Here is a 12,383-nt window from a genome sequence, read left to right as displayed (position 1 = left end):
CTTCTGAGCTTCCTCTTTGCTCTAGCTTGGGTGTCTTTGCACTGACTGCTCCAGTCTCAGACCTGTTCTCCTGATTAAGATGACAGCCCTTCTGCCTCACCCTCAACACAGGCATGGGCAGCCTGGGGAAGCAGCCCTAAGCTCTCCTCACACCATGTTCTCTGCCTCCCCAGGTGCACTGCACTCCATGCTGGGGGCCATGGACAAGAGGGTGTCTGAGGAGGTGAGGAGGGGGGCAGTGGCGGGACATGTACATTTTGAATGACTCCCGTCCCATGGGATTAGACAGAAGCCCTCTTCCTCCTCCTCCTTTGCAGGGCATGAAGGTTTCCTGTACCCACTTCCAGTGTGCAGCAGGTGCCTTTGCCTACCTGCGTGAGCACTTCACACAGGCGTACAGTGTTGACATGAGCCGCCAGATCCTCACTCTCAATGTGAACCTTATGCTGGTAAGTGCCCTGTTGAAACTGAATTGAATCCAGAAATGGCCAAAAGGGGCTGAATCTGCCATGTACAAGTGGCAGTAAGAGACAAGCAGGATCCTTGGCTTTGGTCTGTTGAGCTCTAGGTGGATCAGGCACAGGACAGTGCTTCTTGGGGTAGGGGAGGACAGCAAAGAAGGGATCCTTTGGTTTCCCCACTCCCTGCCCTAGGGAGGGGAAAGACTTCCAGGTGAGCAAGGGATTGACCTGCATGTATCACCGCAGGGCCAGGCTCAGGAGTGCCTGCTGGAGAAGTCGATGTTGGACAACAGGAAGAGCTTTCTCGTGGCTCGCATCAGTGCACAGGTAGAGAGGGGACTAAGCATGGGTCTTTGCTTTGCCCCTGACCCCCACCAAGTAACCCTATCCTGGCTCTGAGGTGGTGGATTACTACAAGGAGGCGTGCAGGGCCTTGGAGAACCCTGACACTGCCTCACTGCTGGGCCGGATCCAGAAGGACTGGAAGAAACTGGTGCAAATGAAGATCTACTACTTTGCAGCTGTGGCTCATGTGAGTGTGAGGGGTCACTGAGTCTAGGTTGGGCCAAGGTGCCACGGCTCAGGAAACAAGCCATGGTGCCTCCTCTTTCCAGCTGCACATGGGGAAACAGGCTGAGGAGCAGCAGAAATTTGGAGAGCGGGTGAGTGGGCTTTGGTGAGCAGAACACTCAGGACCTGTCCAACCTTATTGGATCCTAGTATGGTTCCATCCCTTACAGAATGGGGGAGGTGGTCTCTCTCCAACCTGCTATTGCCCTGCTATAGGCATGGTGTGTCTTAATGTTGTCCCACCAGTGCAGCCCTCTTCCCTAAGGTTCTCAGGAGGCCTGGCAGGCTCCCCAGAGAGGGAGGCTGTTTGGACTGTAAGCTCTAGGGTGATGCTACCTTAGTGCTATTTTCTGGGCTAACACATAGCTTCTGATGGTTCTGGCTTCTGATGGTTGGTTGCCTGATGGCCAGGGTGAGTAGGGAGGCACACTAAGGACCAGGCAAAGACAAGACTAGGGTTTGCCCTCCACAGGTGGCCTACTTCCAGAGTGCCCTGGACAAGCTCAATGAAGCTATCAAGTTGGCCAAGGTAAAGCTGAGGAAGGTCTGGCAGCCTTGTGCACACAGGGAGCAGGCCCATTGGGTATTCTGGCACTGGCCTTGTTTAGTGCTGATGTCCTATCTTGTCCCTCCTCCACAGGGCCAGCCTGATACTGTGCAGGATGCACTTCGTTTTGCTATGGATGTCATTGGAGGAAAGTGAGTCTGTGGGGTTGAGGTGGTCCGATTTCCTCTTATTATGAAGGTCTTGTTTCTCTGCCTGTGCCCTTGGGAGGAAGCCACCAGTGCCAGGGAACAGTAATCCAAATGGGAGTCTGTAGGTTGTGGGTCTCCACTGACCCCTGATTCTTCCTCTCTTTAATGCTGACCCTCAGATATAATTCTGCCAAGAAGGACAATGACTTCATCTACCATGAGGCAGTCCCAGCACTGGACACCCTTCAGCCAGTGAAAGGTCTGGGAAGTGGTGTCAGGGGAGGTGTAGGGGAATGGACTGGTGGCAGCTTTGGGGTCTGTGAGCCAGAGCTCCACAATTCTTTCTCCATCTTCCAGGAGCCCCCTTGGTGAAGCCCTTGCCGGTGAACCCCACAGACCCAGCTGTTACAGGTCCTGACATCTTTGCCAAACTGGTACCCATGGCTGCCCATGAGGCCTCATCACTGTACAGGTGGGTGGGATGGGCTGCCCCTGCCCTTGGCAGAGGTGGCTGGATGTCTCAGAGATGTGGCTCATAACTTTCTCCACAGTGAGGAGAAAGCCAAGCTGCTTCGGGAGATGATGGCCAAAATTGAAGATAAGAATGAGGTCCTTGAGTAAGTATGAGACTTGGGGTCGGGGGCAGGGAGGACACATCAGGCATTGTGGGGGTTCCAGTGTTGCCTGTGAAAGGGAGAGGTGTGAGGTCTCAAATATCTGCACCACAAGATTTCCTCACCCTGCCTTCCTGCTTGGGGCTTGTGGGCTAGATCATAAGGTATCTTGTCTTGGAGGGAACACGTCCCTTCCTTTTCACTGTGTCCAGCAGTGCCTGTGGATCCACATTTTGGCAGAGGCTGGGGGTAGTGACTTGCTGTGCCCAGCATCAGTGGAGGGAGTTATCCTAGCAGGCCCCTTTGACATGGAATTGGGTCAGCACTCAGCACCCACCTGGCCCTGTTGCCCCCTAGCCAATTCATGGATTCAATGCAGCTGGATCCTGAGACAGTGGACAACCTCGATGCCTATAGCCATATCCCACCCCAGCTCATGGAGAAGTGTGCGGCACTCAGCGTCCGGCCTGACACTGTCAAGAACCTTGTTCAGTCCATGCAAGGTGAGCAAGAGGCAGAGAAGGCAGGTGGAGGGGGCCCACGCATATCATCTGTTGTGGCCTCGTCTCTATAAAGATGGAGGCTGTATCTTCTTAAGTCCTGGTTAAGGCATCTATCCTCACACCCTTGTGGATCACTGAACCCTATGTCTGTGGAGTTCAGCATGCCTGGGCCACACACAGGCCCTGGCCTGAGTGGGCAGTTCTGTCTGGGGAACCTGGTCTACCTGCCTCAGGGGCTGCTCCCCCAATACACCCCAGTGTTGTCAGGCGTGTTCACGGATGTGGAGGCCTCCTTGAAGGATATCAAGAACCTTCTGGAAGAGGATGAACTGCAAGAGCAGAAGTTGCAGGAGGCAGTGGGCCAGGCTGGGGCCAGCCCAGCTATCACCAAAGCTGAGCTGGCAGAAGTGAGGCGAGAATGGGCCAAGTACATGGAAGTGCACGAGAAGGCCTCTTTCACCAACAGCGAGCTGCATCGTGCCATGAATCTGCATGTCAGCAACCTGCGCCTGCTCAGTGGGCCACTGGACCAGGTCCGGGCTGCCCTGCCCACACCAGCCCTCACCCCAGGTGAGTATGCCTGTTACCGTAGGAAGAGGCTCGGACCCTGGGGGTTCTTTGGCCTCACTGACTACTGCTGCCCCCAGAGGACAAGGCTGTGCTGCAGAACCTGAAGCGCATCCTGGCCAAGGTGCAGGAGATGCGGGACCAACGCGTGTCTTTAGAGCAGCAGCTGCGTGAGCTGATCCAAAAAGATGACATCACTGCCTCTCTGGTCACCACAGACCACTCAGAGATGAAGGTAGGCTGAGTGAGCAGGGTGGAGGGGTTTTGCTTCTGGGCTTGTCTCTTAGATGGTGAGGCCCTGAGTGTCCCTCCCTCCCTCCCTCAGAAGCTGTTTGAGGAGCAACTGAAGAAGTATGACCAGCTGAGGGTGTACCTCGAGCAGAACCTGGCTGCCCAGGACAATGTCCTTCGTGCACTGACTGAGGCCAATGTGCAATATGCAGCTGTGCGGCGGGTGCTTAGCGAACTAGACCAAAAGTCAGTTGTATTGGCTATACCCTAGCCTCTGCCCTACCAGGAGCTTGGCCCTAGTGGTATGCTTCATTTCTGCCCTTCTGCCTGCAGGTGGAACTCTACACTGCAGACCCTGGTGGCCTCATATGAAGCCTATGAGGACTTGATGAAAAAGTCACAGGAAGGCAAGGACTTCTATGCAGACCTGGAAAGCAAGGTGGCTACCTTGCTGGAACGAGCACAGTCTACCTGCCAGGCCCGAGAGGCCGCCCGCCAGCAGCTCCTAGAGAGGTGGGTATGGCCCAGGCTGTGGCTTGGATTGACCTCCTGAGGGCTGGTCTTACTTCCCTGCTTATCCCACAGGGAGCTGAAGAAGAAGCCGCCACCACGGCCTACAGCCCCAAAGCCACTGCTACCCCGCAGGGAGGAGGGTGAGGTGGTGGAGACAGGAGACCCACCCGAGGAGCTGCGCAGTTTGCCCCCTGACATGATGGCTGGCCCACGGCTGCCCGACACCTTCCTGGGAACTGCTACTCCACTCCGCTTTCCTCCCGGCCCCTTCCCCAGCTCCACAGGCCCAGGACCTCACTATCTCTCAGGCCCCTTACCCCCTGGCACCTACTCAGGCCCTACCCAGCTGATGCAGCCCAGGGCTTCAGGCCCCCCTGCAATGCCCATGGCACCTGGGCCTGCTCTCTACCCAGCCCCTACCTACACACCAGAGATGGGCCTTGTGCCCCGGTCCTCCCCACAGCATGGTGTTGTGAGCAGTCCCTATGGGGGGGTAGGGCCACCCCCAGCAGTTGGTCTGCCTTCAGCCCCACCTCCCCAGTTCTCAGGCCCCGAGTTGGCCATGGCAGTTCGGCCAGCCACCACCACAGTAGATAGTGTCCAGGCCCCCATTTCCAGCCATGCTGCACCCCGGCCAAACCCCACCCCGACTCCTTCCCAGCCATGTTTCCCAGTTCCCCCATCACAGCCCCTGCCCCCACCCTACACCTACCCTATAGGAACCAAGCCACCCCTCACAGCACCCCCATCTCAGCACCATTTTCCTCCTGGCATCCCAACAGGGTTTCCAGCCCCCAGGATTGCACCCCAGCCTCAGCCTCCACAGGCAGCATTTGGACCTCAGCACCCCCAGCAGCCCCTTCCATTCCAGCATCCACACCTCTTCCCACCCCAGGCCTCGGGACTCATACCGGCACAACCCTTGTACCCTTTCACCTCTCAACCTGGTGTCAGCCTGGGGCAGCCACCACCCCCCATGCACACCCAACTCTACCCAGGCCCTTCTCAAGATCCTCTGCCTCCACACTCAGGGGCTTTGCCTTTCCCCAGCCCGGGGCCGCCTCAGCCTCCCCATCCCACCCTGGCATATGGTCCTGCCCCATCTCCTAGGCCCCTGGGCCCCCAGGCAGTCCCCCTCTCCATTCGAGGTCCTCCACCTACTGGCCAGCCCACTCCTAGTCCCCACCTGGTGCCTTCACCTGCTCCATCGCCAGGGCCTGGCCCTGTACCCTCTCGGCCCCCAGCAGCAGAGCCACCGCCGTGCCTGCGTCGAGGCACTGTGGCTGCAGACCTGCTCTCCTCTAGCCCTGAGAGCCAACATGGTGGCACTCAGCCTCCTGGGGGTGGGCAGCCCCTGCTGCAGCCTACCAAGGTGGATGCAGCCGAGGGCCGGCGGCCACAGGCCCTGCGGCTGATCGAGCGGGACCCATATGAGCATCCTGAGAGGCTGCGACAGTTGCAGCAGGAGCTGGAGTCTTTCCGAGGTCAACTGGGGGATGCAGGAGCTCTGGATACCATCTGGCGGGAGCTGCAAGATGCACAGGAACACGATGCCCGAGGCCGTTCCATCGCCATTGCCCGCTGCTACTCACTGAAGAACAGACACCAGGACGTCATGCCCTATGACAGTAACCGTGTGGTGTTGCGCTCAGGCAAGGATGACTACATCAATGCCAGCTGTGTGGAGGGGCTTTCACCATACTGTCCACCCTTAGTGGCCACCCAGGCCCCACTGCCTGGCACAGCTGCTGACTTCTGGCTCATGGTGCATGAGCAGAAAGTGTCCGTCATTGTCATGCTGGTGTCTGAGGCTGAGATCGAGAAGGTGAGAGGGAGTTTAGGTGGATACCCACAAGGGATGGTGGGTGAGGAACTCTGGAAGACTAGCCCTAATGGTTTCATCCTTTCTGCTCTTAAGCAAAAGGTGGCACGCTACTTCCCTACTGAGAGGGGCCAATCCATGGTGCATGGAGCCCTGAGCTTGGCACTGAGCAGTGTCCGCACCACTGAAACACACGTGGAACGTGTGCTGAGCCTGCAGTTCCGCGACCAGAGCCTCAAGCGCTCACTTGTGCACCTCCACTTCCCCACTTGGCCTGAATTGTACGTGGGTGGTCACAAGGTTGGGGTGGGGGAAGGCAGCCCACCCCTTGGTTCTGTGAAGGGCATGGGCCTTGGATCAAGCCTGACTCTTCCATAACGCTGCCTTGCCCCACAGAGGCCTGCCCGACAGCCCAGGTAACCTGCTGCGCTTTATCCAGGAGGTACACACGCATTACCTGCATCAGCGACCCCTACACACGCCCATCATTGTGCACTGCAGGTAGCGGTGGGCAGCCTGAGGGTTCCTCCTTAACGGGCTCTTGGCTTGGCCTTACTCCCCCACTTCTTGCCATAGCTCTGGTGTAGGCCGCACAGGAGCCTTTGCACTGCTCTATGCAGCTGTGCAGGAGGTGGAGGCTGGAAATGGGATCCCTGAGCTGCCTCAGCTGGTGCGGCGCATGCGGCAGCAGAGGAAGCACATGTTGCAGGAGAAAGTGAGTGTGGATGGGTGGGGGCTGGGATGGGCGTCTGCCCTGGGTGTGACGGCTTCTGCTCAGCCAACCAGGCCAAATGCATCTCTTCAGCTACACCTCAGGTTCTGCCATGAGGCAGTGGTGAGACACGTGGAGCAGGTCCTGCAGCGCCATGGGGTGCCCCCGCCATGTAAAACCGTGGCCAGCATAAGCATCAGCCAGAAGGTAAGGAAGGTTCCCTGGGCTGCTGGGGCTTGTGACTCTCTTTTCTCACCTATTCTGTCTTCTCAGAATCACCTTCCTCAGGACCCCCAGGATCTCGTTCTCGGTGGAGACGTGCCCATCAGTTCCATTCAGGCCACCATTGCCAAGCTCAGCATCCGGCCTCCTGGGGGCTCGGATTCCCCTGCTGCCAACGTGTCTGGCCCTGCAGAGCCTCCAGGCCCACCGCCATCTAGCCTTCCAGAGCCAACCCCCATCCCAGTCCCACCACCCTCCTCCCCACCCCCCATTTCTTCACCCCTGCCCGAAGCCCCCCAGCCTGAGGAAGAACAGCCAGTAGCTGAAACCCCCAGTTTAGGGCCCCCCTCCTCCTCCCTGGAGCTGCTAGCCTCCTTGACCCCAGAGGCCTTCTCCCTGGACAGCTCCTTGAGAGGAAAACAGCGGATGAGCAAGCAGAACTTTTTGCAAGCCCATAATGGGCAGGGTCTACGGGCTGCCCGGCCCACTGACGACCCGCTCAGCCTGCTGGATCCACTGTGGACACTGAACAAGACCTGAACAGCAGGCTTTGCCTGCCTGGTCCACACACTACGTCATCTCTTCCACCCAAACGCCACAAGGCTTCTGTGGGTGGGCACAGTCTCTTAACTCCCATTCCTGCTGCCTTTAGCCCCACCAGGCCCAGCTGGCAGCCCCTGTTGGGTAGAGATACTTAAGGCCCCGGGCCAGGTTCTGCTCCTTTGTGAGACCTGACATTTTCCAGCTCTTTGCTATTGAAGTAATAAACGAACCTGTTCTGGTGTAGTGTCTGAGTCTGCCAACTTGGGACCAAACCCAAGCCACCCTTGCTTTCTGCATCTCTGAGGAAGGGAGACAAGTAGCTCAAGCCCCTAACACATGGTTTTTTAAAAAGTTTAATATCGCAGACAGGAACTGCTGCCACAAGACAACTCTGCTCCTGCCCTCAGTCCAGTGCGTTGGCCCCTCATAGCACCCCAGCCCTGCTTGGGCAAGAGGCCCCCATGCAGCCAGCTGAGGTTGGGGGGGGGGGTCTCAGCTGCCTGCTCAGTCCAGTTTCTCCAGCACAGAGGGCACATATACCAGGCTGAGCTCACTGCCAAAGTTGCAGACAATGGCAGCATTGTCCAGCACCAGGATCTGGCGGGCCGGCTGGGCCTCGCTGTTCTTTCCCAAGTAGACTGTCTGTAACAGGTCCCCGTAGTTTAGGTCCCAAAAGGAGACGCAGCCCTGGCCGCCGGTCACGAGCAGGCTATCTGAGATGACACCCAAACTTGCGCCACAGCCCAGGTCCTGAAGGCAAAGCCAGGAGAGGATCAGTGTCTTGAGTCTTTTCTCTAAAGCACCTGGAACCCTAGGCCCAGCCCCCACCTGCCTACCTGCTGAATGGAGTAGAGTTTGATGCCTGTGCTGCGGTCCCAGATGCTGATGAGGTCATCTAGGCCACTACTGATGACGCAGGAAGTGGTACAGGTGAGGGACGTGACATCCCCACGGTGAGCAAACATGTGGCTAACCCGGCTGCCAGTCAGTACATCCCATAGGCATATGGCCCCATCTTGTCCTCCGCTGGCCAGCACCATGGTCTGGGGGAAGAAACAAGGGAGCTGGTCACTATGGTGGACCACGTTTGTCAATAAGCATGTTCCAGTGGGTGAGGTCGTTACTTCTTCCTGGAATAGAAAATAAGACCCTAGCTTTGTCCCTCACCTGGTCAACATACACAGAAGTGATGGCTCCCGAGTGGCCCTGCAGGGTGAAGAGGCAGCACGAATCCTCCAGACGGAACACCTGGGACAGGAATGAGCAGGCTGTCATGTCTGGGATTTCCCAAGTTACACTTTGGTCTGGAAGTGCCTCCGTCATTCCTGTAGTACTCCAGCACCCCCAAGCCCCAGACACACGTGCACACACACTACCCACTCTCAGCGTGTGGTCTTGGCTCCCAGTCACCAGGCGCCCTGCAGCAGCTTTCAGAGCTGTGATGGGTTTCTGGTGTGCACAGGGCACTGTGTGGGTGAGGCGAAAGGCCACGGTGTCACTACTGCTGTACACGGGGGATGAGGAAGAACTGCCTCGCCCTGGAGTCCCTAAAGAAAATGGGCCAAGTGTGTAAAAGGCAGCTGTCTGCACCCCCAGCATCCACCCACCCACCTGCCCCAGACCCTCTGACCTCTGAACTGCAGGGGGCTGAGTGCAGTGTGGGTCTCCAAGGAGAAGAAATCAAGGGAACCGTTGAGCCGAGCAGCCACAATCCTGGAAGAGAATAGCAGGGTGGCTCCCCCTCAGTGAGAGATGGAAACAACGAAGACAAAAGGCCAGTTCAGGAAGTGACAGGAGGGACTATGACCAAGAGGACAACACAAGGTGCTGAAAATATTTGTTGGAGCCTGAGTGTTTAAATTGTAACTCCTATTATTAGCCTCTCTCTGCCTCTCAGTTTCTTCATCTATGAAACGGGGACAGTAGTGCCCACCTCACAGGGTGGCTGTGAGATTTAAATGACCTAAATGTGTAAGGTGGTACCTAGTGAATGTCACGTCCAGCTGTAAAAACAAAAATAAGTGGAGGAGCCCCGGACATTTCTGAGAAGTCAAACAGGACCTATAGCCACAGGGGCTGCTGTCTGTCTCATCATGTAAAAGCAGCTTTGACCTCCACATAGCCCACTGTTCCTTTTTCCATGAAAAAACAAAGGATTTTCTTTTCTCCCAAGAATTCCTAGCCATAGTCTGACAGGGATAGGTACGTTTGCCCAGTGGCCCCAAAATCATGGAATGGAGGTTTAAAAAAACACCTTACTCCAGCATGTCTACAACCTGTGCCCATGGGGAGGGGAAAGGGGTGAGGACACAGCCAGCGGGAACCTCTGGGGTGACACAAGACTGCACTTTCCTAAGAAAAGCAGCAAGGGAGGATATCTCACAAGCTTGGGGGCAAAGGTCTGCAAGATTCCCAGTGTTGCAGGAAAAGAAGGCAGCAGCCAGGGCGGACACCAAGAGAGCTAAGGCGGGTGGGCCTCCCCAACTCCAAAGGAAAAATGGCTCCCGCCTACAGGGTGACGCCATCTACAGCCAGTCTTTGAAGGACAAGCTGGCTTGCAACAGGTGAAGACCTGTTTGTTGGCCATGGCCTGAGTCCATAAGCTCACAGGTGGAGCCCCTGGGAGTGTGTGTACAGAGAGGAGTCAGGAACACCCTCAATAAGAGGGTGCTGAGGGGCAAGAGGAACAGGAGGGAGGGATGAAAGAGGGGCAGCAGCCAGGACCCAAGTAAGAGTTTTAACAAAGTTGTTCTGAAAATGGATTCTCTGCAAGTAAAAAATGTAGCTGAGACCCATACCGGTTGGTATGGATCAGGTTCCAAGAAACACTGACTTTGGAAGGGTGAAAAAAAGAACACTGTCCTCACTGCCAGTTGTGACAGTGGCTGTGGGCCCTGTTGCAAGCACATCACACCCCAAAACTCTTATTTAGTCACCACCCCTCTGTACCAGGTGGACAGGTGTGGGGCTGGGCACCAGAAAGGAAGTCAAGTTCCATGCCAGTAGAGGACAGCCAGGGGCCAGCAGGCAGCCCAACACTCTTACCTTCTGTCCAGGAAGACCAGAGCTGTGATGCCAGAGGAGCCCTCTTCACTGCTGCAACACAGCACACCCTCAATGGCGTCCCACACCTGCAAGCCAGGAGGGGTGAGTACTACGCAGCAGGAAGGCCCTCGAGCCCTGCTCGGATAGACCCTGGGCTCACCTCCAACCGGCCACTGCTCCGCCCGACCACGATGAGGTTGCCCTGCAGTTCCAAGCTCCATATGGAGCCATCCGCACTGGGGGCCCAGGCAGAAGGGGAGCCCTTCTCAGGAGAGCCCCCTTCGTTCTCAGGGGCTAGAGGCAGCATGGGTCTGGGCGAGGGTGGGCGCAGGGTTGGCGTGTGCACAGTGGCCAGCGGTTCTTCCTGGTACACCCGCTGTACCAGGCGGCTGAAGTCATAACCTGGGACATCCCGAGTGCGGCTGCAACCCGCACGGTGCCGGGGTTCAGGCTGAGCTGGGTCAGAGGCACGCGGCTGTGCTGAGAAGTTGGTGTCAATTAAGCAAGTGAGGTCTGGCTGGTCCCCAAAAAGGGCAGGTGGTGGAGGGCCCCGAGGGCGGTGTCGCAGTGGGGGGCTGTGTCCGAGCTCCTCCGGGCCTGCCTTCCCGTTGTCTGACAGCCGCTCCCAGCTCTCCTGGGCCTCAAACACGCTGTTGCTGCCACTGTCCCGGCGCTGCCTGTTGGGAGGGGGCCAAGAGGATGGGGTGAAATGGGGACGCACAGCGGGGTCTGGGGCAGAGCACCAGACGACTGAGGACACAAGGGGACAGCACCTACCCCTGGCGCGGGATGCGGGTGATGCAATCTCCGGTCTGCGCGTCCCACACACAGACTCGGCCGGCCAGGCAGCAGCTCACCAGCAGCATGCCATCACTGGCCAGGCACTCGATGTCCTGCAGGAACAGGCAATGTTGGCACAGGCTGTGCCCAGACAGGTGGCCCGCCCATGCACCCACTGCTCACCATGAGATGGCCACGCAGCACCAGCGGCAGGATCTCCGTCTCAGGTGGTGTGTAGCCATAGTCATCACAGGGCAGCTCCCCGCGCCGCCGTCGACCAGGGCCGGAGCCAGGCTGTCCGTAGTTGCGCGGGCAGAGGACGCGGTAGAGACAGAGCAACAGCAGCACCAGGAGGATGCCAGCAGCCAGCCCCAGTGCTGCCACCCTGTGTGGGAGGGGTGTGAGCCTGGCCTGTCAAACACCAAGGGCCCACCCCACCTTACCTCGTCCTGTCCTTACTTGTACAAGGTAACGTCACGGTGGGCCTGAACCCCACCAGGCACTCTGGGTTCACTCTCCCAGGGTCCCATGGGCACTGGCCCAGGTGGGGCCCAGGTGCTGCGGCCATCCTGTGGGTGCCGTCCTTCCAGAGCCTCCCTTGGGTTCAGACGCAGTGTGACTGGGATGACTGGCAGCAGGCTGATGTACCTGGGAGCAAGCAGCAGGGACCACTCACTGGTTCTCCAGCCATTGTCCACCAGTCATGTCCCCTCCCTACTCTCCACCCAGGACTACTACTACTCCCCAACTAGTCCTCTCAGCATGCAGGATGGAGACAGGGGTGGACACTCTGTTCTGGCACCCTAACCCCTGGCTCCCTCCCAGACACTAGCAGCCAAGCAGCCATCAGGGCCATGTAAGTAACTCCCTCACCCTGCCAGGCAGAGTGGGTGAGTCTCTTCCTGCCCAGGGGAAGAAGGAGCAATCAACCAATCAATCACTCCTCAGAGCCAGAACTCAAGGCCCCCCTCTCAAGTGGTGGCTGCTGAGAGCTCCCATTCCCATATCTCAATCTTGAATTGTTTTATTTGAAATTCAATGCAGAATTCAACCCAGTGGATCTCCCACCTGAGGGGGAGGGGTTGGCAAGCGGACCACCAAGTG

At 57.7% G+C, this 12,383-nt stretch overlaps 2 protein-coding genes across 3 annotated transcripts in view; one reads left to right on the top strand and one right to left on the bottom strand.

Annotated features, from left to right (window-relative positions):
- The window catches only part of PTPN23 (protein tyrosine phosphatase non-receptor type 23), a 29,313-nt gene extending 21,646 nt beyond the window's left edge, over window positions 1–7,667 (top strand). Inside the window, exons 5-25 of one of the 2 annotated variants that reach the window (XM_081285170.1) lie at window positions 174–223; window positions 318–449; window positions 708–788; window positions 862–993; window positions 1,076–1,123; window positions 1,504–1,560; window positions 1,672–1,730; window positions 1,907–1,986; window positions 2,085–2,199; window positions 2,279–2,344; window positions 2,699–2,844; window positions 3,103–3,414; window positions 3,492–3,646; window positions 3,737–3,888; window positions 3,976–4,155; window positions 4,228–5,980; window positions 6,074–6,258; window positions 6,374–6,478; window positions 6,554–6,692; window positions 6,783–6,896; window positions 6,963–7,664. In XM_081285170.1, coding sequence (XP_081141296.1) covers window positions 174–223; window positions 318–449; window positions 708–788; window positions 862–993; window positions 1,076–1,123; window positions 1,504–1,560; window positions 1,672–1,730; window positions 1,907–1,986; window positions 2,085–2,199; window positions 2,279–2,344; window positions 2,699–2,844; window positions 3,103–3,414; window positions 3,492–3,646; window positions 3,737–3,888; window positions 3,976–4,155; window positions 4,228–5,980; window positions 6,074–6,258; window positions 6,374–6,478; window positions 6,554–6,692; window positions 6,783–6,896; window positions 6,963–7,451 — 4,550 coding nt within the window. In that variant the 3' untranslated portion in view covers window positions 7,452–7,664. Of the gene's footprint in view, window positions 1–173; window positions 224–317; window positions 450–707; window positions 789–861; window positions 994–1,075; window positions 1,124–1,503; window positions 1,561–1,671; window positions 1,731–1,906; window positions 1,987–2,084; window positions 2,200–2,278; window positions 2,345–2,698; window positions 2,845–3,102; window positions 3,415–3,491; window positions 3,647–3,736; window positions 3,889–3,975; window positions 4,156–4,227; window positions 5,981–6,073; window positions 6,259–6,373; window positions 6,479–6,553; window positions 6,693–6,782 lie in introns of both variants that reach the window. The other variant, XM_081285169.1, reaches the window with a different exon arrangement.
- Window positions 7,668–7,790: 123 nt separating this feature from the next.
- The window catches only part of SCAP (SREBF chaperone), a 54,790-nt gene continuing 50,197 nt past the window's right edge, over window positions 7,791–12,383 (bottom strand). Inside the window, exons 14-23 of the mRNA XM_081285171.1 lie at window positions 11,739–11,927; window positions 11,463–11,664; window positions 11,277–11,392; window positions 10,660–11,176; window positions 10,500–10,585; window positions 9,085–9,167; window positions 8,835–9,001; window positions 8,622–8,702; window positions 8,291–8,497; window positions 7,791–8,204 (exon numbers count right to left, since the gene is read on the bottom strand). Of these exons, the coding sequence (XP_081141297.1) occupies window positions 7,959–8,204; window positions 8,291–8,497; window positions 8,622–8,702; window positions 8,835–9,001; window positions 9,085–9,167; window positions 10,500–10,585; window positions 10,660–11,176; window positions 11,277–11,392; window positions 11,463–11,664; window positions 11,739–11,927 (1,894 nt within the window). The 3' untranslated portion in view covers window positions 7,791–7,958. The remainder of the gene's footprint in view (window positions 8,205–8,290; window positions 8,498–8,621; window positions 8,703–8,834; window positions 9,002–9,084; window positions 9,168–10,499; window positions 10,586–10,659; window positions 11,177–11,276; window positions 11,393–11,462; window positions 11,665–11,738; window positions 11,928–12,383) is intronic.

This window comes from Spermophilus citellus (genome assembly GCF_964194105.1).
Source record: "Spermophilus citellus genome assembly, chromosome: 3".
Classification (NCBI taxonomy): Eukaryota; Metazoa; Chordata; class Mammalia; order Rodentia; family Sciuridae; genus Spermophilus; species Spermophilus citellus.
This window is presented reverse-complemented; position numbering and strand designations above follow the sequence as displayed.